At 56.6% G+C, this 24,473-nt stretch overlaps 2 protein-coding genes across 2 annotated transcripts; both read left to right on the top strand.

The window, feature by feature from the left end:
• The first annotated feature begins 277 nt into the window (after positions 1–277).
• Positions 278–2,894, top strand: SOHLH1 (spermatogenesis and oogenesis specific basic helix-loop-helix 1). The gene is made up of 8 exons (XM_056132678.1): positions 278–321; positions 404–472; positions 548–671; positions 735–937; positions 1,135–1,199; positions 2,083–2,182; positions 2,443–2,555; positions 2,683–2,894. The coding sequence occupies exons 1-8, from the start codon at positions 278–280 to the stop codon at positions 2,892–2,894; spliced, it is 930 nt and encodes a 309-aa protein (XP_055988653.1).
• Positions 2,895–13,870: 10,976 nt separating this feature from the next.
• Positions 13,871–17,802, top strand: GLT6D1 (glycosyltransferase 6 domain containing 1). Its single transcript, XM_056132679.1, has 5 exons — positions 13,871–13,950; positions 15,429–15,470; positions 16,868–17,005; positions 17,106–17,250; positions 17,296–17,802. The coding sequence occupies exons 1-5, from the start codon at positions 13,871–13,873 to the stop codon at positions 17,800–17,802; spliced, it is 912 nt and encodes a 303-aa protein (XP_055988654.1).
• The last annotated feature ends 6,671 nt before the right edge of the window (positions 17,803–24,473 follow it).

The raw sequence follows: 24,473 nt of genomic DNA on the forward strand, positions 1-24,473 counted from the left end.
GAGGCGGGGCTATGTTCATTGGGCGGGGCTCGTACTCATGGGGCGTGGCTGTGCTCCGCGCAGGGCGGGGCTGTGCGCGGGGGCGTGGCCTGCACGTGGGACTGGGGACTGTGCACTTGGGCGTGTCCGTGCACGTGGGGCATGTCCGAGCACGTGGGGGGCATGGCCTGCACGTGGGGGGCGTGGCCGTGCACGTGGGCATAGCCGGCGCACAAAGGGCGTGTCTGAGCACGTGGGGGCGTGCGCCCAGTCCCGGGTCTGCGTCAGGTGCTGGCTCATGGCGTCCTCGGCCTCCCAGGCCTCGGCTCCCGGGGCCGAAGGGTGAGGACCCGGCGGGAGCGTCCGGGGTGCTGGGGGGCCCCCGGGGCCGGACCGCGTGCGAGCTCTGGCTTCTTGTCCGCAGCGGTGCTCCCAGGCCCGGCTCCCCGTCCCGCCGGCTGCCCCGGAACGTGCTCAACGAGCGGGAGCGCAGGTGCGTGGGCCGGCCGGGCGGCCGGGCTGGCTCCGCCTCCGACGGCCCCCGGGGTCATGCTCGCTGTGCCCACAGGAAGCGGATCTCAGCGAGCTGCGCGCACCTGCGGGCCCTGCTGCCGCACTTCGAGGGCCGGCGGGAGGACATGGCCTCCGTGCTGGAGATGGCCGTGCAGTTCCTGCGCCTGGCGGGGCCCGCGGTGAGTGGCCGCGCGCGGGGCCCGGGTGTCGTCACGCGCCCCCGCTGAGCCCGTCTCTTGCAGGGCAGAGGCGACGCGTGGCCCGCGCCACAGGACTCGGTGCAGATGGCTCTGACCCCACGGACCCAGGCGGCCGCGGCCGAGCTCGGCGTGGATGCGCCCAGCAGCGCCGTGCCAGCGTTCGCGTCGTCTGGGCAGCAGGACGGGGGCCTCGGGCCGGACGGCCCCGCCGCGTGTCTCGGGGAGCGGAGCCCGCCGCATGCCCGGTTTCTGGCCATTCTCTTCTCGGGGCCGGGGCGGGGAGGGGCTGCGGGGACACCCCCTTCCTCCGGGAGGTCTGGAAGGGAATTCCGCTGGACACCGGTGGGATGGTGCGGGAACCAGCGCGGTTGGGGGGTCGGGGGTTGCTTCTGGAAACTTCTGAACAGGGACTGGGCTCTAACTCTGCGCCTCTGCCCTTCAGGCTGATCAGCCCCCCCAGCCGAGTGGGTGTGGCTGAGGCCCGCGGTGGGCCACCCCCTATGCCTGGTAAGTGGGGTCTGCAGTCCTGAGGAGGGTCCGTCTGAGGTGGCAGGGACGGCACTGACCCTCTGTTGACCCTCTGTGCCCTTCAGATCACCAACCTCAGGCAGGTCAGCAGGAAGGGGGCCATCACCGCTGGCACTGGCTGGTCTGTCCATCCTGTCCTGGGCAGACTCAGGGCAGTGTCCCTGCAGAGTCCTGCCCTCCTTGCCAGGCTGTGGTGCCTGACATGCCATACTTGTCTGCATGTGTACATGTGCTGTGTTTGTGCATGTACACATCTGCATACTATGTCTGCACGTGTATGCCTGTGTGCTCACGTATGGAGACATGTACCCATGTGTGCTTGTGTGCTCATGTACATGTGTGTATGCATATTTGCACATATATGTGTTCATATACCTCTGTGTGTGCATGTGCACATAATGGTGTTCCTGTGTCTGTGGGCTCATGTACGTCTGTGCATGCGTGTCTGCATATGTACACGTGCCTGTGTAGGTATTCTTGTACCTGTGCACATGTACATCTGTGCACACGTGTCTTCTGCACATGTATGTGTGTGCCTGCATCTGTGCACATGTGCATATGTCTGCATGTGTCTCCATGCATGCTGCTACACGTTTGTATGTGTGACTACCCTTGTGTGTGACATGCTGCTATTCTTGGTGACTATGCCTAGCATGGCCTCACTGGTGCTGTCACTCCCTGGACAGTGGCTGCGGTAACCAACCGCATGTCAGCACCTGTGTGTCAGCCATGTGCCCTCAGCTCCAAGACTGCTTGCTAGGGGGCGTGGCCCACGGTGGAGAGTGGGCGGGGTCCTGTCCTGGAGTCCATCTTCCCCACTGAATGCCCCCCTCCAGCCGAACCCTGGTGTTTTCTCCCGCAGAGCTTCCCTATGGGGCGCCCCGGGCCCTCAGCCCACATTCGCCCAGAGACCTGAGGCTGCCCCCAACGTGGTCCCCTTTGGAGAGTGAAGAGTCGCTAAGGTGCATGGGCCCACCTGGGTGGGGGGCCGAGGGAACCGGGCCACTGCTGGATGTCAGGTGGGTACCCGCGAATACCCTGCACATGCCTTGTACCCTGCCCTGGTCATGCCTGTGCCCCATGCAGGGCCAAAGCGGCTGTGTGCCCATGTGGCTGTTCTCTGGAATCACCTGTCTTGCTAGATCCCATGTGTGGCTGCTGTGGAGCTGGGCCCGTGGCGGGCACTAGCCCTTGCTCAGAACCCACAGGCGATGGGGCTCAGGCTGGGGCATCATCTTGCCCCGGGCCCCCCTGCCTCATCTAGGTCCATGTCAGAAGGTGATCTGGAAGATGGGACCCCCTTTCTCCTCATGACCAGTCCTGATTGGTGGCTGGGTGAGTGTGGGGCTTGGTGGCCACCTCCCAGGGGAGGGGAAGGGGAGACTCCTACCAGACAAGTGGGGCTGAAGGCACCGGGGACATGTGACTGCTCACTGCCCCGTCAGTGTGGCCTCTCTTCCAGGACCCCTGGAGGCCAGCTGTGTCCCTTCTCGGGCCCTGCCCAGGAGCAGCCCCTTGGAAGGCGCGGAGCCGGGCTTCCTGCCAGGCCTTGAGCACAGCCCCCAGGAGCTTCAGGATGGTCCCCTTGAGCCCTGGGGCTTGGACGTGGGGGTTGCAGGCGTGGCTGTGAGAGAGGAGGCTGACAGCATCTTCGCTGACTTTTTGGCGTACTAGGCCCGTGGGGCCTGTCCGTAAGGCTGTGGCCATGTCTGATTGGGAGAGGCTGACATTAAAGAGAAGAAGCCCATGGTGGCAGGGCCGACCCTGCTGACTTGTGTGTCTCATTGGGCCGCGGATCCATCTTTAGGGTTCTGCTTCCTGCTGCCCCCGGGAAGAGGCCATGCCTGGTGGACCCCACTTGCCCTTCTCTGCCTCAAGGGTGCCCCAGCTGCAGAGCCTCCATGTCAGAGGAGCCCCAGGAAGGGGCTTGCTGGGGACCACATGGTGCGGTCCTGCGGCCCTGGGGCAGTCTGAGTCGATGTTGCAGGATCTGCAGTGGTACCCGGTGCCAGGCCAGGCCAAGACCTGACCCTCAGGCCGCTGGGCAGAGACAGATGCCTGCTGTCCTTGGCCTAGGGGTCGGACCTGGACAGAGTGCAGCTTTGCCGGCCGGGGCCCCTGTTGTCCTGGGGTCCTGTCTTTTGCTCTAGATTCTGAGGCTGAGGCTGGGCGCAGGCTGGTGAGGGAGCCATTGTCTTGTTCCCTCGAGAGTTTCTGCATCCCTCGAGCCCTGTTATAGCCCTGGGTCCGTGGTTTGGTATGTGGCTCAGGGGAGCTGTCTGAGGTGGTGGGAGCTGCCCTGTGTGAGACAAGGTCAGCTCTGAGGTTCCTGTTCACCTCACATGGGGAGAAGGGCCCCACAGAGCATTCCATGTGGCCCAGGAGCACCTGGAGATGCTCTAGGGTATGGAGCTGATGGCCTGCCAGTGGGACCACCCTGGGTCTGAGCCCTTCCATGGCCCCTCACCTTCCTCCACTGGCTGGAGTGGCACCACTGCGCTAGAGGGTCCTGTGTGCAAGTTACTCCAAAAGTAGGGTCTGTCCTCATGCCTGGGTGGCAGCGCCAGGGAAGCTGGTTGTTGGGAGGCCTGTGGTATCTGGCCCTCCTGGATTCTGCACTGAATGAGAGGGACCCAAGTTTTCTGCTACTCCACCTTCTCTGGAAGGAAGATCACTCAGCCACTCTTGTACACTTAATTCTTCTCAACCCTGGATGTTCTGGTGACTGCTTGCCACAGCATTGCCAACTCTGAGTTAAGCTGCTCCAGACATAGGTGGCAGTGGTGCTGTGCAAACGTAGGTGGGTATTGCTGTACTAGGTGGACACCCCATCCCCAAACAACTCGATTGACACCCCCATCACCTCAGACTCTCTGGTCTGCACGGACACGCTGCCTCACAGAGTCTGTGGATGGGCGGACATTCACACTTTCTCACAGTCTCTGTGGACTGGATAGACATCCCTATTTCCTCACACTCTTTGGACTAGGTGGACACTCCTTTTACTCACAAGATCTGTGGACTGTATGGGCATCCAAATTTCCTCACAGAATATGTGGACTGTGGGGACACTCATCTCCTCAGACTCTGGACTGGGGGGGCACATCTCCATTTCCTCACAGACTGTGGGGTCACCCCTATCTCCTCAAAGACTTTGAACTGTATGGATATCCACAGTTCCTCACAGGCTCTGTGGAGTGTTGGGCATCTCTGTCTCCTCTATGGACTTGGGGAAAATCCTCATTTTGTCACAGACTCTGGACTGTGGGGACATCACTCTATCCTCTCAGACTCGGTGGACACTCCTTTTCCTCACACTCTGTGGACTGGGGATCCACATTCCTCAGAGACACCATAAAGTGTTGGGATACCCCTGTGTCCTCACAAACTATGACTGGTGAGAAATCGCCACTTCCACACAGACTCTCAGGACTGTGGGGAAAACCCTGTCTCCTTACAGACTGGGGACTAAGGGGCCATCCCTATTTCCTCATAGACTATGTGGCTATGGGACACAGCCATCTCATCACAGTCTTTATGAACTGAATGGACATCCCCATTTCCTTACAGATTTGTGGACTATGAGGACACTCCTGTCCCCTCACAACTCTGTAGACTTGAGGGACTTCACCATTGTATCACATACCCTATGGAGTGTTGGGACACCCCATCTCCTAACAGACTCTGGATTGAGTCAACACTCATTTTCCTCTTAGACTCTCTGGAATTGGTAGACATCCCCGTTTTGTCATATACTCTGTGGACTGTGTGGATACCCAAGTCTGTCACAGACTCTGGACTGGGTGGACATCCCCATCTTCTCACAGATTCTGTGGGCTGTGAAGACACCCTATCTCCTCAAGACTGTCAACTTGGTGGGCATCCCCATTTCCTCACAGGCTGTGGGCACACACCCATCACCTCACAGTCTTCGTGGACTGGGTGGACACCCCCATTTCTTCACAGACTTGTGGACTGCGGGGATACCCCCGTCTCCTCACAGACTCAGAACTGTGTTGACAAATGGATATGACATGCCCATTTCCTCGTAGACTCTGTGGAGTCTGGTGTCACTCCTATGTCCTCACAGAATCTTGACTGGGGGACATCCTATTTTCCTCACAGACTCTGTGGACTGTGGGGGCATCCCTTTCTCCTCACAGACTCTGAGGACCGGTGAACACTCCTTTTCCTCAAAGACTTTCTGGACTGGGGATCATCTTATTTCCTAATATACTCTGTGGACTTTGGGGACAATCACATCTCTTCACAGAGTCTGGGGACTGGGGGATTTTCCCATTTTCTCACAGAATGTTGAATGAGGGAATGCGGGGGACACCTGGTCTCCTCACAGACTCTGTGGTCTGGGTGGGCACTCCTTTTCCTCAGAGATTCTGTGGACTGGGTAGAAACATTTCCATTTTCTCACAAACTCAGTGGACTGTGGGGACACCACTTCTTCTCAAGACTTTGTGGACTGGTGAACATCCCCATTTCCTCATTCTGTATATTGTGGGGATGGCACTGTCTCCTCAAAGACTCTGGACTATGAATATCCTCATTTTCTTGCAGACTTTGTGAACTGTGGGGTGAGCCCTGTCTCCTCACAGACTCTCTGGACTGGGCTGACACTCATTTACCTCATAGACTCTGTGGACTGGTGGAACATTCCCATTTCTTCACCGACTTTGGGGACATTCTTGTCTCTTCACAGACTCTATACCTGGAGGACATTCCTATTTCCTCATAGACTCTGTGGACTCCTGGAACACCTCATTCCTAACACTGGGTGCTCTGGGTAGACAGTTGTTTTCTGAGACTCTGGACTTGGTGGGAATTCGCATTTCCTCACACTGTGGACTATGGAATTACCTTTGTCTCCTCACAGACTCTGGACGGAGGGACATATGCATGTCCTTACGAACTCTGTGGAGTGTAGGGACACCCCTGTCTCCTCACAGGGGTGTCCTCTGTGTATATTCCTATTTCTGCACAGATTCTCTGGATTGGGACAAACATTCATTTTCTTCACAGACTCTGTGAATTGGATGGACATCCCTATTTTCCTCACAGACTCTGTGAAGTGTGGGGACACACTATCTCCTGACAGACTGTCTTGGTGGATATTTTCATTTCCTCATAGATTCTGTGGACTGTGGAGTCACCCATGTCTCCTCAAAGACTCTAGAATGGGGGCACATTGCATATCCTCAAAGATTCTATAGAGTAAGATAGCACTGTCTCCTCACAGACACTGTGGACTGGGGGAGAATCCACATTTTCTCAAAGATCTGTGTACTGTGGGGATACCTCTGTTTCCTCACAGACTCTGTGGCCTGGGTAGACATCCTTATTTCCTCACAGACCTTATGACTGTGGATACACCCATTTCCTCACAGTCTGTGAACTGTAGGGGCATCCCCATTTCCTCACAGACTCTGGATTGTGGAGACACCCCTGTCTCTTCACAGATTCTGGCTTGGGTGACACCCGTCTCCTCACATACTCTGTGAACTGGATAGACACTCCTTTTTCTGAAAGATTTTCTTGATTTGAAGTAATCCCATTTCCTCATATACTCTGTTGACGTTGGGGACAACCACGTCTCTTCACAGACTCTGTGGACTAAGGGGATATTCCCATTTTATCACATGGATTCTGTGGACTGTGGGGAGACCCTTGTCTCCTCAGACTCTCTGGAATGGTGGACATTTCTTTTCCTCAAATACTATATGGACCTTGGGAACATTCATGTCCCTTCACATGTTCTTTGAACTGGAGGGACATTCTCATTTCCTGACCAATCCTGGACTGTGGGGACACTCTGTCTCCTCAAAGGCTATGTGGACTGAGTGAACAAACTTTTTTACTCTGCAATTCTATGGACTGAGGAGACATTCCCATTTCTTCACATTCTGTGGACTGTGGGGACACCCCATCTCCTCACAGACTTTGTGTACTGGGTGGACCCTCATTTTCCTCTGAGACCCTCTGGACTGGCTGGACATCCCCATTTCTTCATAGGCTCTTTGGACTGTTTGGACACCCTGTCTCCTCAGAGTCTCCACAGAGTCTAAGCGGGAAATTTTCTCACAGATTATGCTGGGGGGAGTACCCATTTCCTCACTGTGGAGTGTGGAGACACCCCTGTCTCACTGAAATTCTGGACCTGGGGAGATTCCCATTTCTCCATAGACTCCAAACTGTGGGGACAACAGTGTCTCCTCACAGACCCTGCACTGGGAAGACACCCCTTTTTCCTCACAGACTCTGTGGATTCAGTGGACATTTTTTTCCTCACACTTTCTGGACTGGGGGTCATTCCATTGCCTCACATACTCTGTGGACAGTGGAGTCGCCTCTGTCTCTTCACTGACTCTGGACTGGCAAGACAACCTATTTCCTCACAGACTCTGGTTCCTCACAGACTCTGTGAACTGAGGGAACATCCCACTCCTAACAGACATTGTGGACTGGATGGGTACTGTTTTTCCTCAGACTCTGTAAATTAAATTGGGTGGACATCTCCATTTCCTAACAGACTCTGGGAACACCCAAAACTCCTCACAGATGTGGACCTGAAAGACCCATATTTTCATGTACTCTGTGAACTTGAGGTTACCTCTGTTTCTTCTGAGGACACTGCCATCTCCTCACAGACTGTGGACTGGATGCATATTCCCATTTTCTCATAGAATCTCTACAGTGGAGTCATCTCTGTCACCCCCAGACCCTGGAATTGGAGGACATACACATATCCTCAAAGACTCTGTGGGGTGTCAGACAACCCTGTCTCATCAAAGACTCTGTACTGGGAGGAAATCCTATTCCCTCACAGGCTCTCTGGACTGTGGGGACGTTCATATCTCCTCACAGATTCTGGACTGGGAGGACATCATCATATTCTCACAGACTCTGTGTCATGTGGGGACAATCCTGTCTCCTCACAGACTCTCTGGATTGGGGGGAAATCTCCATTTCCTCACAGAATCTATGGACTGTGGGGGCACCAGTTTCCTCACAAACTCTATGACCTGTGTATACATCCCTATTTCCTCACAGACTTTAGTGACTATAGGTACACCCCTGTCTCCTTACAGTCTGTGGTCTGTGGGGACATCCCTGTTTTCTCACAGACTCAAGTGTGGAGACACCCCTGTGTCCTCACAGACTTCATGTTCTTGGGGGTATCCTCATTTTCACAGAGACTCTGGGGACATACCTGTGTCCTTACAAACTCTCTGGAATGGGTGGACACTCCTTTTTTTTTACATACTCTGTGGACCTTGGAAACACCTGCATCCCTTCACAGGCTCTTTGTACTAGAGGGACATTCCCATTTCCTCACAGACTGTAGAATGGGAGAACATATCCATTTCCTCACAAACTCTGTAAGGGACACCCCATCTCCTCACAGAAACTGTGGACTGAATGGACACTCCTTTTACTCTGCAATTCTATGGATATTTCCATATTCTCACAGACTGTACTGTGGAGATTATCCCCATCTCTTCACAGTCTTTGTAGACTGGGGGCATCCCCGTTTCCTCTCAGACTCTAATGACTTTGTGAACCCCCTCTTCTCCTTATAGACTATGTTGACTCGGTGGACATCCCAATTTCTTCACAGACTCTGGATTGTAGGGACACCCTTGTGTCCTCATAGACTCTGGAGTGGGGATATTCCTCATTTTTTTTCAAAACTCTGGATTGTGGGATCACCCTTGTCTCCATACAGACTCTGAACTTGGGGGAATCCTCATTTACTCACATACTCTTTGGAGTCTGAAATAATGCCTTCTCCTCACAGACTCTGTGGGATGTGTGGATGTCTGCATTTCCTTACACACTCTGAATTGTGGGAAAAACCCTTGTCTTCTCAAAGACTCGGACTGGGTGGTCATCCCCATTTCTTCACAGACTCTGTGGACTTTGGGGGCACCCAGGTCTCCTCACAGACTCTCTGTACTGGGGGAACACCCCTTTCCCCTTCACAGACTCTGTACTGTGAGGAACTCCAGTCTCCCATGGACCCTTTCTCTCTTCACGAACTCCTTGGACACTTCCCTCACAACCCTATGAGTTGACATCCTCATCTCTTCACACTCTGTGATAAAGCAGGACTGGAGTGGTGGAGTGCCAGTTTAATTCAGTCATCACTTTAAATCTCTCCCCTGGAACAGACGGTAGTCAATAGAAAAGAATATGGAATGACTGAGCGATGGGGTGTGGCAGCAGATAAAGGAAGCCCCAGCCCTATTTCTATCTTGGCTCTCTCTCTGGCAACACTCTCTCTCTCTCTCTCTCTCTCTCTCTCTCTCTCTCTCTCTCTCTCTCTTTCCTCTTTCCAGACCAGCATCTCCTCTCTTCACAGATTGCATTCTTCACACCCCTTCTCACAACTCTGCATTGTGTGAATTTCCATCTCCTCTTAGATTCTGTGGAATAGGTAGACACCCCTATCTCCTCACAGACCCTGCACTGTGGGGAACTCCCATCTCACAGACTCTGTGGACTGGGTAGGGTAGACACTCCATCTCTTCATGGCCTCTGTGGGGGCTGGTGCTGCCAACAGTGCTACCTCTAGACTTGGCAAAAGTGGGTGTGTGCACCCAACCTGTGCCCTCTGCCCATCCAAGGCTGCCCACTGCCACCTCTGGAATTGGGCCCTGGTGCAGTGGGTGCTAGGGCAGCAGCAGCAGCAAACCCCCAAGAGTGGCCCTGTTACCACCCCCACCCCCGACTGCCTCTCCCCCTTGCTGGCAGCGGCTCCTCTGCATGTTTCTCGAGCCCCCACAGCAGGCCCCATTAAGCAAGGCCCATCTTTTTCCAAAGACACCAAACCTGTCGACATGCTCACATGTAGCTCCTTAGAGACTGTTCAGGCTACCCAGAGTCTTAGGCACGTGACACCCGTGATCACCTTCAATCTCAGGCAGTGATGCCCACAGCCACCCAGTGTTCTGGGCAAGTGGCCACCTGTAGCCTCCCAGAATCTGGAACCTGGTATTGGCACCTGGGCCCACAGTAACGTAAGAGGGGATGGCTGAGGGACCCCCTACTTTGTGGTGTCCAGGAGCCACTCACGTGGGCAGGTTCTGGGGGTGGGTAGAGCCCAGAGTGCCCCATAGCATGCTTATACCAACCCCAGTCTTGGCTACAAGCCTCTGCAGATCATGCGGGGGCCCCAGCTCCCTGCACCCCCAACTGCTGCTCCCTCACACTCTTGTCTCGGCTCTTTGAAGAGCGACCCAGCCCTAGAGCCCCGTCAGACTGGCCCACCTCACAGGCCCTGCCCTCAACAGGGATCTGCAGAGAGCACAGTGCAGCAGCCTGTAGGGACGGTGACGGGCGCCCACTGCCGAGCTAGAGGTGCCTGGAGTCGCCGACAGGGAGGGCATGAGGCCAGTGCCCACCCACACAGGACACAACGTGCTTCCAGGTCCCCCCAGTAGTGCTTGAGGCCCATGCAGTGCCCTGGAGTGGACTCGGTCCTGGTGCTTGCACATGCCCTGACTAGCTGCCCACCCCGTCCCCGCTTCCTGTTCATGGGTGTCTGGTGGGTAAGACACATCACAGGGCCAGGGGAAGGTGGGACCCAGGGGGCCCAGCTTGCTCTCGAATGCTCAGTCCCCCCAGCCTGGATGGACAGACACTCCCTCAGCCCCTCTCAACCCTGAGCGCGCCCCTCCCGAGGCTCTGTGCGTGTGTGGCCCTGTGGCCCTCACCTCCGCAGCTACTCCGCCTGCACGTCTGGCCGCTGAGTTTCCTCCACTGCCTGGACGTGTGCGCTGAGCACTGACACCCCAGAAGCACCTTTACAGACGACCTCACGTTTTCCAGACCTGCTGGACGCGTGACAGCCCTGAGGAGCGCGTTTCCCTGGTGTCAGCCTGTGGTGAGTCAGCCGTATTTTTAGCTGTTCCGGGGCTGTGAGGCGCGTGGCTGTGGTGGTGACGAGGCCGGTGTCCCCCGAGCTGCCGTGTGAAGGGAGCTCTCTCTTTTCTGCACAGGCCTGTCAGTTTGGGCAGCGGCGGTGACCCTGCAGGAGGCAACAGGAGAGATTGGACAGCGGGGGCCACACTGCGTGGGTCAGCTCCAGTGGATGACCTGGACGTGACCTCTCACCCGCATGGCCAGGCCCGCGCAGCGGCTGGGGAGCCGGTCGCAGCTCAGAGCCTCCTGGCTGGGGACTTCAGGGGGTATCTGAGTTGGTGCCCCGGCCTGTGGCGCAGATACCCGAGTCTTGCTCCCAGACCACATGCTGTGCTGCCAGTCTCCAGCTGCCCTTTCTGGGGTTCTGATGCCTCCCAAAGTGACCATCTGGACCTGGCCCAGCGTGTGTGTCCCCACTGCAGCCACAGGAGTGGGAGCAGTGCCCCCTGTGTGCCCCTCTGCTTTCCCTGATGTCGGTCTCCCCCAGCAGGGAGCTGTGTGGCAGGGAAGCAGCCTCCAGCCTGCAGAGCTGCGGCCAGGATGAGGGCAAGACCGCGCTTCCCTGCGCCGGCTCCATGCGGCCCTGCGCTGTCTCCACGCGGGACCCACCCCTTATGTCCCTGTCCGTCCCTCCGCCCCTCTGTCCTGCCCCTGCTCATCCCTCCCTGGCCTCTGCTCTGCGGCTGCCCTGCAGTTTGGAGGCCGGGTCTGGGCCAGCCTCTGTGGGGTTCCCTGTCCATGGGCCATGAGGGAAATGAGATCCCAGAGAAGAGGGCAGAGGATGAGCACACGCCCCAGACCTGACTCTGGGGCCCTCTAGCCTCTACTGTGGGCCCCAGCCTCAGGACACTGGCCACGGGGCTCGCCCAAGGGAGAGAGAACCCCCTTTCTGCCAGTCACAAAGCTCCCTTGCTTCACTGGCCTGTTGGCATCCTTGTGACTCCCAGACTCTCGGTCCTCCAGCTGGGCTTCATGTTGTCACCTGGGGCCACACCTGACCCAGAAATCCAGGGGGATCACCTACCCTCGGGGCCCCCTTGGGCCACCGTCACCTGCCCTCGGGGACCCCCAGGCACGAGTCTTTCAGGTCCCAGGGAGTCCCAGGTGGTGTTGGGGCCGTGGATGGCAGCTGGACAAAGGCTGTGCTTGGACCTTGGGGTTCAGCCCTGGTGGGCCCAGCCTGTGGAGATGTGGGGGGCGGTCAGCAGGGGATTGGACGAGGTGGTGGGCAGCAGCAAGAAGTGCAGACCCCGAGGTTTAGGGGTTGCGGCCCTGTGACTGAGATCAAGTCCCCTGGGTGAGGGATGGGCCAAGTGGTTCCTGGAGTGTGGCCACACAGTGCTGGGCCTAGGTCGAGGGACCAGAGGGTGAGATCTGGTGTGTGGGGCCTCCTAGGGCCAAGGCAGAACCCTGAGGTGCAGAGGACTCTCCCGGCAGAGGCCCCTCTGTGAGCAGTGGGCAGGGGGCCTGTCGCACCCAGCACTCCCGGCCGACTTGGGTCTCCAGACTCTCAGGGCCTGTGACTGGTGCACACTGGCAGCCCGAACTGCCAGACAGATGGAGACATACTGTCCGGTCATGACTGTGACCTCAGCTGTGACATCACTGAGGACCATGATTGCAGCACCCTGGCTGTCCACCACAGGCAGAGACCGGCTCCAGGGTCCCTGTGCGCGGCCCTGGCGGCACCCACCCAAAGTATGTCCTGGAGCGGGGCTGGGACAGCTGAGTGCAGGCACTGTGGGCCCCTGACCTACTGGAGCTGCATGCCCAGCTGTGCTCTGCGCAGAGCCCCGAGGGTCCCCCAGGGCGTCCTGGTGAAACACATCCGAGCACCCCGTCTTCCCAGGGGCATTGTCCTATTGGAACCCCAAGGCACGCCGTGACCCGGGAGGGTCCATCCGGCTGCATGTGTCCCGTTTTGGTCTGCAAGCCGGACTGGGCCTTGGGACTCCCTGTGAGGGTCGGGTCTGAGTCAGGGGCAGTGGAGTTGGCGGGAGCAGGCTGGCTGTGCCCGTCCCTGAGTTGCTCGCGCTGGCTCAAGGTGCTGGCCAGGCACGCTGGCTGAGCGGCTGGGTCTGGAAAGCACCTTCTGCTCTGGGCTGCTGTGGGCTGGTCCCAGTGAGTTTGGCTGCAGCCCTGAGCCAGCCCCCCCGGCCCACGCTCAGCGGCCCGCGCAGGCCAGGGGCAGAGCTCCTCCTGCAGGCCCCTGCCGGCCAGCTTCCTCGGCAGCATCTCAGTCGTTGGCCAGCGTCCTCTTGTCCATCCCGCCATTGTGTCCCCCAGTCCCAGGTGTTCCCATGCTCCAGGGCGCCTCTCCCCAGACCCAGAAGGGGCTTCTGCAGTAACTCCATGGCCGTAGTGTCCACCCATAGCCACTGGCTGGTGACTGTGGAATGGTCAGCAGACGTTTCCTTCAAGCTCCTTGGTTGGGGCCTCCATCCCGGTGCCTGTTTGCCACCAGTTGGGCACCGCGACAGTGGGCTGTGGAGGTCCCCGCGCCCCATCTGTAGCTGGGTCCTGGCCCCCAGTGGGGCAGACTCGGAGCATCAGGGACAGTGCTTGCCCCTGGGAGCACCCCCAGCCCCGGGACAGAGCTCAGATGCGCTTCTCAGGCCAGAGGCCCCACAGGCAGCCCAGCACAGGGTCCTGGAGCCCCCGGGTGTGGCCCTCGCCGAGACGGCCAAGCAGCGAGAGCACCTCCCGCAGGAGCCATGGTGCGCTGGAGGCGGCGGCGGGCCCTGCTGCTGACGGCCTTCTTCTTGGCCCTTGTGCTGCTCGAGTACCACCGCAGGTGAGCACGGACTCGTGCCGGGATCCCCGCCCCAGGCCCAAGTCATGGTGCCCGCCAGGGGTGGGGTCAGGTCTCGGGTGTCCCACAAGGACCCGCCTCTGTCGGGGTTCATGTCAGTCAGGCGGGCGGGCAGTGGGCACTGTCAGCAGCTTTGCTCCCGCACCCTGTCCTCACCGTCTCCAGACCCTCAGCGCGTGCTGCTGACACAGGCTTGTCTGGGTCCCCACGTCTGTGACAGGTGGCACCTTTTGGTAGTGGTCGATGACCCACCTATGGCCATCCCATCCCCACTGCTTCCTCTCAGCTCTAGGGTGCTTCAGAGTCTTGGTGACACTGCTGCAGGTGGACAGGGGTGATGTGACTCCTGTGGACAGACCCTGCCCAGCTCCTCCTTACCCTTGTCCCCAAAGCAGCCACCCCACATGCCTGCATTCCTGCTCGCCTTCTGCTCTGCTCTGGGCCCAGCTCCAGGCCTCAGCCCGGCCAGGGAAGCGGCAAGCAGGGGACGCATCTGTGCAATCCTGCCCCTTCCTCAAGGGGCCCGGGCCCGGCTGACACTGACCATTGATGGCCCCGCTGACACTGCCCAGTGCTGGCCTGAGCAACACTGCCCAGTGCTGGCCCAGGTGACACTGCCCAGCGCTACCTTCTGTGATCTGGGCAGAGGTGTGTCCAGCTCTGTAGGGCCAATGGCGGTAGAAGCCAGGCTTGGCTATGGTTAGAGGCTACAGGACAGATGGAGCAGAGCTGTGGACCCCAGTGTGTGCACACATGTGTATGCACACATGCAGACGCACGCATGTTTGCACACATTTCTGCTTAGAAGCAATACGGGGAACAGGAGCCATAGGGGCTCTACGCACCCAGAGTCGGCTTCCAGGAGCGCTGGGCTGGCTCCTCCCCGGAGCTGTGAGCCCCACGCAAGGCAGGAGACGGACTGGGCTGTGGTGACAGTGAGCTGGGGGTGCGGGTGCCCTCGTGCACGCCACTCACTAGTCTGCCCTCACCTCCCCAAGTCATGCCCTGTGCCCCCGCTCCCCACCTGTGCCCCAGCAAGGCTCTCTGCCCTTGGATGCCTGTCAGGTGCGGGTTTCCTTAGCAGCTACTTCACAGGCCGGGAATCCTTAAGTGTGGGGTTCTAGAAACAGAGTTGAGCTAGTGGAGTCATGCAGCCCAGTCCTCAGACAGCTGTGGCCAGCCCCCAGGGGACGGGCGTGCTCTGGCTGACCTCAGCATCACTTGGGCCACACGTGCTGGCCCTTGTGCTGGTGTGTCTGTGGGATGCACAGACACTCAGAACCCTGGGCCAGTGCTCTGATGCCCCCTGCACTCCAGGACTTATCCCAAGCCTCTGGAGCTCTCCGGCCCTCCTCCTGCCCCTCCCTGGGTCTGCCACCGCGCTCCGTGTCCCGTGCTCTCACCGCACTGGTCCCGCACCTGTCTGGCATGCCGCAATGACCGGCTCTCTCCATGCACAGGGAGCCGGAGGAGCTGCGTCTTTCTGACTGGTTCACCCCGAGGTAAGATGTGGGGCTAGCATACAGGGGGGTCCAGTCCCCAGGGGTTCCCTCCCCTTGCTGAGTCTGAGCAATGGTTTGAGGCTGTTGAGAGTTTTAGCACTGCCCTGGCCATTTGCCCATAGTTACAGCAAGTGAGTGTCCCCACGAGGTTCGCCTGGCCAGAATGTCCCTTTGAGTTCTCCCGTTTAAACTTCTCATCCTCAGAGGACAAATCTGATGTTGTAAAATATGTCATACATGGCCAAGCAGCTGCTTCAGACCCCCCACTGGATTTGTGTGCCAGGGATCAGTTTGGGTCACACCTGGCGGTGCTCGGGGCTCACTCCTGGTTCGGCTTAGGGACCCTCTTGGCCAGCTCCGCCAGCTGCCCCATCACCCTGGCCCCTGTTGGGCATTTTCAGTGTTTGCCGCTGTTTCTGCTCAGCCTGTGAGTTCCCGCTGTGTATGTCTCATGTGAGGGAACCCAGGCGCTGAATCTGACTGGGACCCTGGGTCAGCACCACAGCCAACATTGGCTTGCTTCTGGGGCATTGCCCTGTGCCCCATGTCCTCCACGTCTTCTCCTCCACTTCCCCATCTGCCGGGCGCCCCCCGGTTCCCCTTGCTCTGACTCTTGTCCTCTCTGTGCCTGGCAGAGGCCTGTTCTGAATTCAACAGCTTGCTCTGGCCCTGACATCTCCCGGCCTGTGCTGGCTCTTCTGGGCAGCTTGGAGCCGTCCAGACGGGACCAGGGCAGGCTGCCGGGCTCGCTTCCTGCCTGGGACCTTGTGTCATGGGGACCAGGCTGGGGCCACAGATGGGCACTTTGGGGTCAGCGTGTCCAGGGCCTCATGGGGCTCCGGCCAGTGCGGCACAGAGCAGGTCTCTGCCCAGGGCTCTGGCGCAGACCCCGAGGGCGGCCGTGCACGCTCCAGCACCCACGCAGCTCCGCAGAGCCCCGAGCCCCTGGACGCGCCCTGACGCCTAGCTCTCTGAGTGTCTGCGGGGCAGCCCCCTGACTTTGCGCTGGCTGGAGATGCTGTTCTGGTGGTTTGTGGTGTGTGTGCTCAGGCTTCAGAGCTGGCTCTAGAGTCGCTGTCGCCGTTTCCTGCCGCTCCTGCTCTGGGTTACAGTGCTCACCTCGGCCAACAGTCACTTCATGGCCGGGCAACGGCTCCTGAGAATGATCCAAGCTTGTTTCTCTTGTGCGCCCACAGTCCCAGGGCTGTGTGGTAGCTCACACACACCTGAACTCTGAGCCTTGTATGACTCCTGCAGCTCTGGTGCCTCAGTTTCCCCACAGAGAGCCAGGGTGGGGATGTGCTCAAGGCCAGAGCACCCAGGAACGAAGGGGACCCGTCAGGACGGGTGGGTGAGACAGTCCTGGGGTGGTGCTGGGTCTGTTCTGTGTCCCACAGGCAGCGCCCCGACGTGGTCACGATGACCAGCTGGCTGGCCCCGGTGGTTTGGGAAGGCACGTTCAACCGGGAGGTGCTGAGAAGACACTACGAGAGCCGCAACCTTACCGTGGGCCTGGCTGTCTTCGCCGTGGAGCGGTAAGACCAGCTGTCCCCCCGCAGCCGTCACCCGTGCGTAGGACTATACCCGGGGTGTGGGGGGCAACCGCGAGGACACCGTGTCCGCCATGTGTTACAGGAAGGCCAGGGTGATGCTGGACCTCTTCCTGACCTCAGCCAACAGGCACTTCATGGCAGGCCAGCGGGTCATCTTCTATGTCACGGTGGAGGCTTCCAGCTCTGAGTGGAATCAGGACAAGGACTTGGCGCTGGGCCTGGAAGGGGTGGCCGGGGGGCGGCGCTCTCTGCAGGTCACTACCCTCGCGGAGGACAGCCTGTGGCTGGACCCCGACCTGGCGCGCATGAAGGACCTGGGGGAGAACATCGTCAGCCGCATCGGCCGTGAGGTGGACTTCCTCTTCAGCATGACGGCCAGCCAGATCTTCCAGGGCGACATGGGGCCCGAGGCGCTGGGCACGCTGGTGGCGCAGCTGCATGGCTGGTGGTACTTCCGGCGCCCATGGGAGCTGCCCTTCGAGCGGAGGCCTCACTCGGCCGCCTACATCCCCTTCGGCCAGGGCGACTTCTACTACTCCGGTGCGCTGCTGGGCGGCACCCCCCAGGCACTGCTGGGCCTCGTGGAGGAGTACCTGAAGGGGGTGGAGCGCGACCTCCGGGCAGGCGTCAACAGCACCTACGAGAGCCACCTGAACAGGTACCTCCTCTCCAACAAGCCGGCCAAGCTGCTGTCACCCGAATACAACTGGGATGCCACCCTCCTCCCACCCCCGGAAATTCGCAGCGTCAAGGTCTCCCAGCACTCCGGGAGTCACTGACGGACAGTCTGTAGGTGGAAATAAAGATGGCCAGTCTCCGTGCTTGCTGATGTCCAGGCCTGATCCTGGCCGTGAGGAGCAGGATGAGGGGTCAGGGAACATCTGCGTGGGATCCCGCCAGAACTGTCCACGTGTCCTGAGCTGGCACTGCCCATGTTCCCCCCTCCCACCTGAGGAGGCTCCACACCACCAAGGGCACAGATGGGACACACACGTCCAGTAAGAAGACACAGTCACCTCTAACCACTCTAAGGTGTCTCTGCGGGCGCTGTAGGCATGAGCTTGAAGGGGGCCAGCGACTGAGGTGCTGAGGTCAGTGAGGCCCCTCCCGGCCTCCCACTCTCTCCTTGCCCAGACATGCGGCTGCTGGCGGCTCCCAACAGCCTGTCCGCTCCCTCCTGCAGCCCCTGCGGCCACTGCACACAGTTCCAGACCCCCCTGCAGGACCGTCCCGAGATGCAGGCCTAGCCCATCCTGGCGTGGGCACTGGGCTGCAGCGGGCGGGCCCTGGTGCATCCTCCTGTCAGTAATCGCGTGTCTGTCCCACAGCCTCTGACCCTCGCACCGCCCTCCCAGGGGGCCTCCGCTGCCCTAGCCCTCGGCCACCCTTGGTTGGGGGCTGGCACTCAGCGTCAGAATTGAAGAGGGGCACATCCTGCAGCCGATGCCTGAGATGAAGGGCAGGACCCACTCCCACTGGCGGAACCCCCGGGCAGCCTCCAGGCTGGAACTACAGGGGCCTGGACTCAGGGCCCCGCCGCAGGCACCCAGGTCAGTTAGGTTCAGCTGTGCCCTCTCCGGGACTGAATCCCCTAGCTCGGGCACTGCCTGCCTGGCCCCTCTGCCCATTCTTTAGGGTGGACCTAGGGTTGGGGAGGGGCTGGGGACAGGGCTGGGGCCGGGGTGGAAACAAGAATAGGGACAGGACAGGGATGGGACAGGGATGGGGCTGGGGATTGTGTGGCTGTGGCTGTGTGGGCATGGAGGCCCTAGTAGGAGGAAGTGGCCAAGCCCACGGTGTGGCTGTGGCTCTATGGGGCTCGGCATTAGTGTACACATGTGTGAAAACCTGCGCGTGTGCACATGTACTGGCATGCATGTGTGACTGGGGTACTTCCCGTGCCCACAAGCACATGGATGAGCCCCAGACTCCTGGGCCGGAAACTGTCCTGGCCAGTGGGGATGGGGAACACTGGTCCCACCTGACAAGGCCCTTGGACACCAGCACTGTATCGGCCCCTCCCAACGCGTCCCCTAGTCCTCCTGAGAGTGGCTGTGGCTTTGCCCTCAGCACGGGGCCTGCAGAAGGCTCGGTACCACCCTCCAGCCCCCACCCTTTTCCAAGGGTCCTGGCCACTTAGGGCATGAGGTGCCCAGGGGCCAGGGATGCCTGTGGGTCTCGGTCTGTGGCTGCTAATCCAAGGACACCAGATCTGGCTAAGACCGAGTGAACCACGTGATTGTGAGGAGTCCCCTGCCCCACTACCCAGAGCTGTCTGGGGGCAACTGCATGCCCTGCTTCCTGCCCTCACCTGTGCAGCCTGGCCATGTCTGTGGCGGGGTCTCTCAGGACCTGCACTGTCCACTGGGCCGACCCACTGGGCTGCTTCATTAGGTCAATCCACCTGGCTGCCCGCTGGGACGGATCCCAGGCTCACGGTTGGCTACAGGTTGGGATTACCCGAGTAGGACAGCAGAGGGTGGCATCTAAGGGTATTTGGCCTCTGGGAACTTGGTAAGTTGGAGTATTAGAGAAAATTAGTGGGGGAGCAAAGGAAGGGTTAATTCCAACTAGAGTAAATGATTCCAGGCTGCTGGGATTGTTTTCCAACCTGGCCAGGTGAAAGCCACAGCACAGCGCCAGCCTGTCGGAATGTGATTCTTAACTGTGTTTTCCAAGTCTCACAGGAAACTCGATTGTTACTAATAATGGGAATTTGTTGACTTTCTAGATCATTTTATGAAAATACTAGTTATGGAACTTAACAGTTTCAAAGCTAAGGGTGATGCTTGTGTGTTTTAAGTTGGAGCAGTAGTGGACAGAGATTTTTTCTGAGGGAAAAGAAAGGTGAAACTGGTTGTGAAATGGAATGAAGAAAAGCTAGAGGACAGGACGTGAGCGTGACAGGAGCTGGGAATCTGAGGACAGGCTTCTGGGAAGGAGACAGGGGCTGAGCGGGCGCTAGCTGGAAATGCGCCTTAACCTCCGCCACGTCACAGGCTGAAGTCAGACTTGGCATTTTCTTTGCTGAGCACACAGAACTCTTCTAGGTTGCTGGGCTTCCTCAGGCTGTGGCCTGTCTGCCAGGAACAGAAGCTCTGAGATATGAACATGGCGGTCTCAGCTCAGAGTGGTGACATATTTATATTGATATAACTTTTTGAAAATTAAGATTCTGTCAGAGCCAGAGTGATAGCACAGATGGTAGGCCAACCCTGGAACTCCATAGGAACCCCTGAACCTGCCAGGAGTGATCCTGAGCACAGAGCCAGGAGTCAGCCATGAGCACCACCGGGTGTGGCTCAGAAACAGATCTCAGTGCTGAGAGCGCAAAGCTCGTGAGCACCACCAGCTGGTGGACAAGGGGCAGGACGCCATCAAGTGGCCTTGCCCGATTCTGAGTCCCTCCCATTTGAGGGTTCATCTGAGCACACAGAATCAAGGGGCTCTGGAGTCTTGTTTCTTACAGTCGCACCATTTCCCCAGGGATCTGTCGTTCGATAGGTTGTCCTCTGTCACCCTGGCCTGGTCCTGGCAGTGGACAGCCGCAGCTGGTGCTGGTCACCTCACTCAGTTCCAGTTGTCACCGGCCGAGGACTCCCGCTCAGGCTATTCCTATCCTCAGGTCTTTTTTTTTTTTTTTTTTTTTTTTTTTAGCTTTTTGGGTCACACCCAGCGATGCACAGGGGTTACTCCTGGTTCATGCACTCAGGAATTACTCCTGGCCATGCTCGGGAGACCATATGGGATTCTGGGAATAGAACCCAGGTCAGGCCGCGTGCAAGGCAAACACCCTACCCGCTGTGCTATCACTACAGCCCCCCTTAGGTCTTTTGATTGGTTTTATTTATAGTTTTAAAATCAGTGCAACTCCTTTTTAATGGGCAATTGAGTATTGTTTTGTGGTGATCTGTAGAGTTGTATACCTTTTAATATCTATGAGGCAAAATCATTAAGAAATCAAAATTTCAAGGAAAGAATCCAGTTTAATTGCTTAAAGGGAAAGTAAGCATAGCCATGCTGAGGCATCCCTGAGGCATTCCCTGGTGACTGTCCCCACCCCTATGGAAAGAGAACCAGAAAGAGGTCACGCACCAGAGAGCAGGGGTGAGCCAAGGAAGGCCGGTCAGGGGGAAGTGGCATTATAGCAGGTTCAGAAATGCAAAGGTCACTGCAAGTAGCTCGACGACCTTCAGCCCTCTGCCCTCCAGAGGGCCGAGGAGAAATGATTTCAGACGCATTGCCCTCCCCAGCTCAGTCAGGAGAAAGTAGAAAACAGTAATAAAGGAAACACCCCAAAAAACAAAAGTCCAGGTCCAGGTCCATTTGGGTCACTAGTGAGTCTCACCAACCTTCAAACCAATCGCCTAACCTCCTTGAGTTCTTTCAAATATCTGTTTAAAAAGGAATATTTCCCGGCTACCACTGTGAGGCAACCCCTAGGATACACATCCTGATGGACATTGATTCTTCACAAATCTTACGTCATTGTCATCCTCAGGTGGAAACCGGAAGCCTTCCCTCTGGGATGAGACAGGACAATATGTCCTTTTCTTCACTACTATTCATAATAACTTAGGGAATTATGCAAGAAAAAGAAATAAAAGGCAAACTGGGAAAGAAGTCAAACTCACTATTTGCAAATGACATGATAAGAACTTAGAAAAAATAAAATAAACTTAGAAGACCCTAAGACTCCACAGTGGGCTGGAGCAATAGTACAGCAGTACGGAGGGAAAACGGTGTTGGTCCCTTCCGCCTTTTTCCCTCTGGAAAGAAAGATGGCAGCCGCTTGGGAGCTTTGTGGAAAGCCAGATATGAGCCGGTAGTGATGGGGCGACTGAAACGTCATGGGAAAGGGGGCGTTCCCGGCTCATCCTTCACGCCCTGTCGAAGTCACAAGTTGCCCCCCACGAGCGGCTCTCCGGCACGGCCATGGCTCCAGAGCACAGAAACCAATCTCATAACTCTCTGACTCTTAGCAGAAATACTTCCAGGGTTAATAAGTAAAATACCAGAAATCCAAATCGTTTGATTCTTGTGACCAGCTGTAGAAAACAAATTATTTCACAATTCCTTTTCAGCATATCTGATTTGGGGGTGTAAACTCTAATAATGCACCTTTTGTCGAAACAATGAATCTAGTCAAAGTAGATAGAGTATTAATTAGAATTTATCTGCCTCACATGCATTGGGAAGGTTGGGGGGGGGGTATTGGGGTTCTCCGTGGTGAAAAAAAAGTATGGTAAAGGGAAATGTGTTTGATATTTGCATGACCTAGATTTAAACCTGAAAGCTTTGTAACTTTTCCCACGGTAATTCAATAAATAAATAAATTAAAAAAAATAGGTCATAATTAAAAAATCTAAAAAAAAAAATGGTACAGGAGGGAGGATGCTTTTCTAGCACATGCCGACCAGGGTTTGATCCCCAGCTCTCCATATGGTCCCCTGAGTCATACCAGGAGTGATCCCTGAGTTCAGAGCCAGGACTCAGCCCTGAGCACAGTCAGGTGGCCCCCCCGAACAAAACAAAAACAAAAACATTTAGAAACTATAAACCAATGCAGCAGGCATAGGACTTCAAAATCAATACATAAAAAGTGTCTGTATGCAGACGATGAACTAAAAGAGAAAAATTGAAAACCCATTTAGAAGAGTGCCCAAAACCTGAGTCGATGAAAGGTGCACATGGAAAGCAATGTGTTTATTCCAAGGAGAGGATACAGAGAAATGAAAAAATATTTTATATTCATGAGTTTAATGATTACTTCATTAAACTTACTTCTAGGAACATGAAAAGCCTCAAACCAATCGTTCAGGGTCTTGACGAAGAAGTCTGACCATCTCGTAGGTGGGCAGCCACGCAATCTTTTGATGTCCCTTGGAATCTAGTCGCTAGCCGCTCTAGTCCAGCAGTCATCTCCAAATTTCATTATGTGTCAAGCCCATCTGATCTTCAATGCCTTGGCAAACGAGACAATGTCCCTGATTCTTGATCGTCAGCGGAGGTCCAAACTCCGGATTCTTTCTCTCATTTGAGTGAAGCAGGTTACTCCAAGCATAGCTCTTTCAATTCCTCTTTGTGAATTCATAAACTACATGAGAAAAATATGGAAGGAATTCCTCATTATCTGGGCCTCAGAAGTGTATACATTCAAATTTACTGTCAAAGAGAGCAAGAACTAACAAATGCCATTACATGAAACTAAAAGTAAAAGAAATTTGGGCTACGCAGTGACAAAACTTGTTGGGCCTCACGGGATGCGGGGTGGGGGGGGGAGAGCCGGGCCTGTCCTCCCCACCCCAACGAGACCCCAAGTCATCGCCCACGAACGGCCTCTCTGGCTCCTCATCAAGCTGCTCAACGGCCATGATCCCAGAGACTCAGAAGCAGATCTCTAAACCCAGTGGCTTTTGGCAGAAATCCCTACAGATTTAAGTGTTAAAATTTCGGAATCTCAAAACCACATGGCCCTACTGCAGTCACACGACATCATATGTTATTCATAACCAGCAATAGAACACAAATTGTCTATTGTTGCCGTTTCAGCAGATCTGAGTGTTGGGGTAAAATCTCAAATAATGGTGGGTCTGGTGTCAAAATAGTGAATGTGATCAGAGTAGAGGGAGAGTAATGTGGAAATCATCTGCCCCACAGGCAGGAGGAGGGTGTGGGATGGGGGTATACTGGGATTTTTGGTGGTGGAGAATGGGCACTGGTGAAGGTACGGGTGTTTCATTGTATGACTGAGACTTAGACCCAAAAGCTTTGTAACTGCTCTCATAGTGATTCAATAAATAAAATTATAAAAAATGGGAAAAAAAAAGAAATTTGGGCTAAAAGGGAAAAATGCCCATGGAATGGGAGAAAAATGTTCCCATTTGGTGGCCATGAACCGTTTCCCCACCCTGGGCTGCAGCCGCCACCAACAGTTGCTTGAAGGAGGGAACAGGGCCCCCAAGCTGGTTGGTGATCAGTGGCCGTTTATTTCCATCTCTATCCCATTTATTCTATTCTCCCCGTGCACCTATTCAAATTGTTGGATATAACCCTAAGTGCCCGCATCAGGGCTGGAGCGACAGCGCAGTGGTAGGGCGTTTGCCTTGCATGCTGCCAACTTGGCCGACCTGAATTCAATTCCTCCGCCACTCTCGGAGAGCCCAGGAAGCTACCGAGAGTATCTCACTCGCACGGCAAAACCTGGCAAGCTACCCGTGACGTATTCGATATGCCAAACAGTAACAAGTTTCACAACAGAGACGTTACTGGGCCCACTCAAGCAAATCGATGAACAACGGGAGGACAGTGCAGTGCAGTGCTACTCTAAGTGCGTTAGGCCTCATCCGTGAATTGCCCCTTTTCCTCCTCCCAGAGAAGAAGCTTACCATGCTCTTGCTAGCATCCCTTATTTAGTTAAAGTCTATCTTTAACCTTTCCTTTGTATTTT

The sequence above is a fragment of the Sorex fumeus genome, unplaced genomic scaffold (assembly GCF_029834395.1).
Source record: "Sorex fumeus unplaced genomic scaffold, SorFum_2.1 ptg000095l, whole genome shotgun sequence".
NCBI classification, from domain to species: Eukaryota; Metazoa; Chordata; class Mammalia; order Eulipotyphla; family Soricidae; genus Sorex; species Sorex fumeus.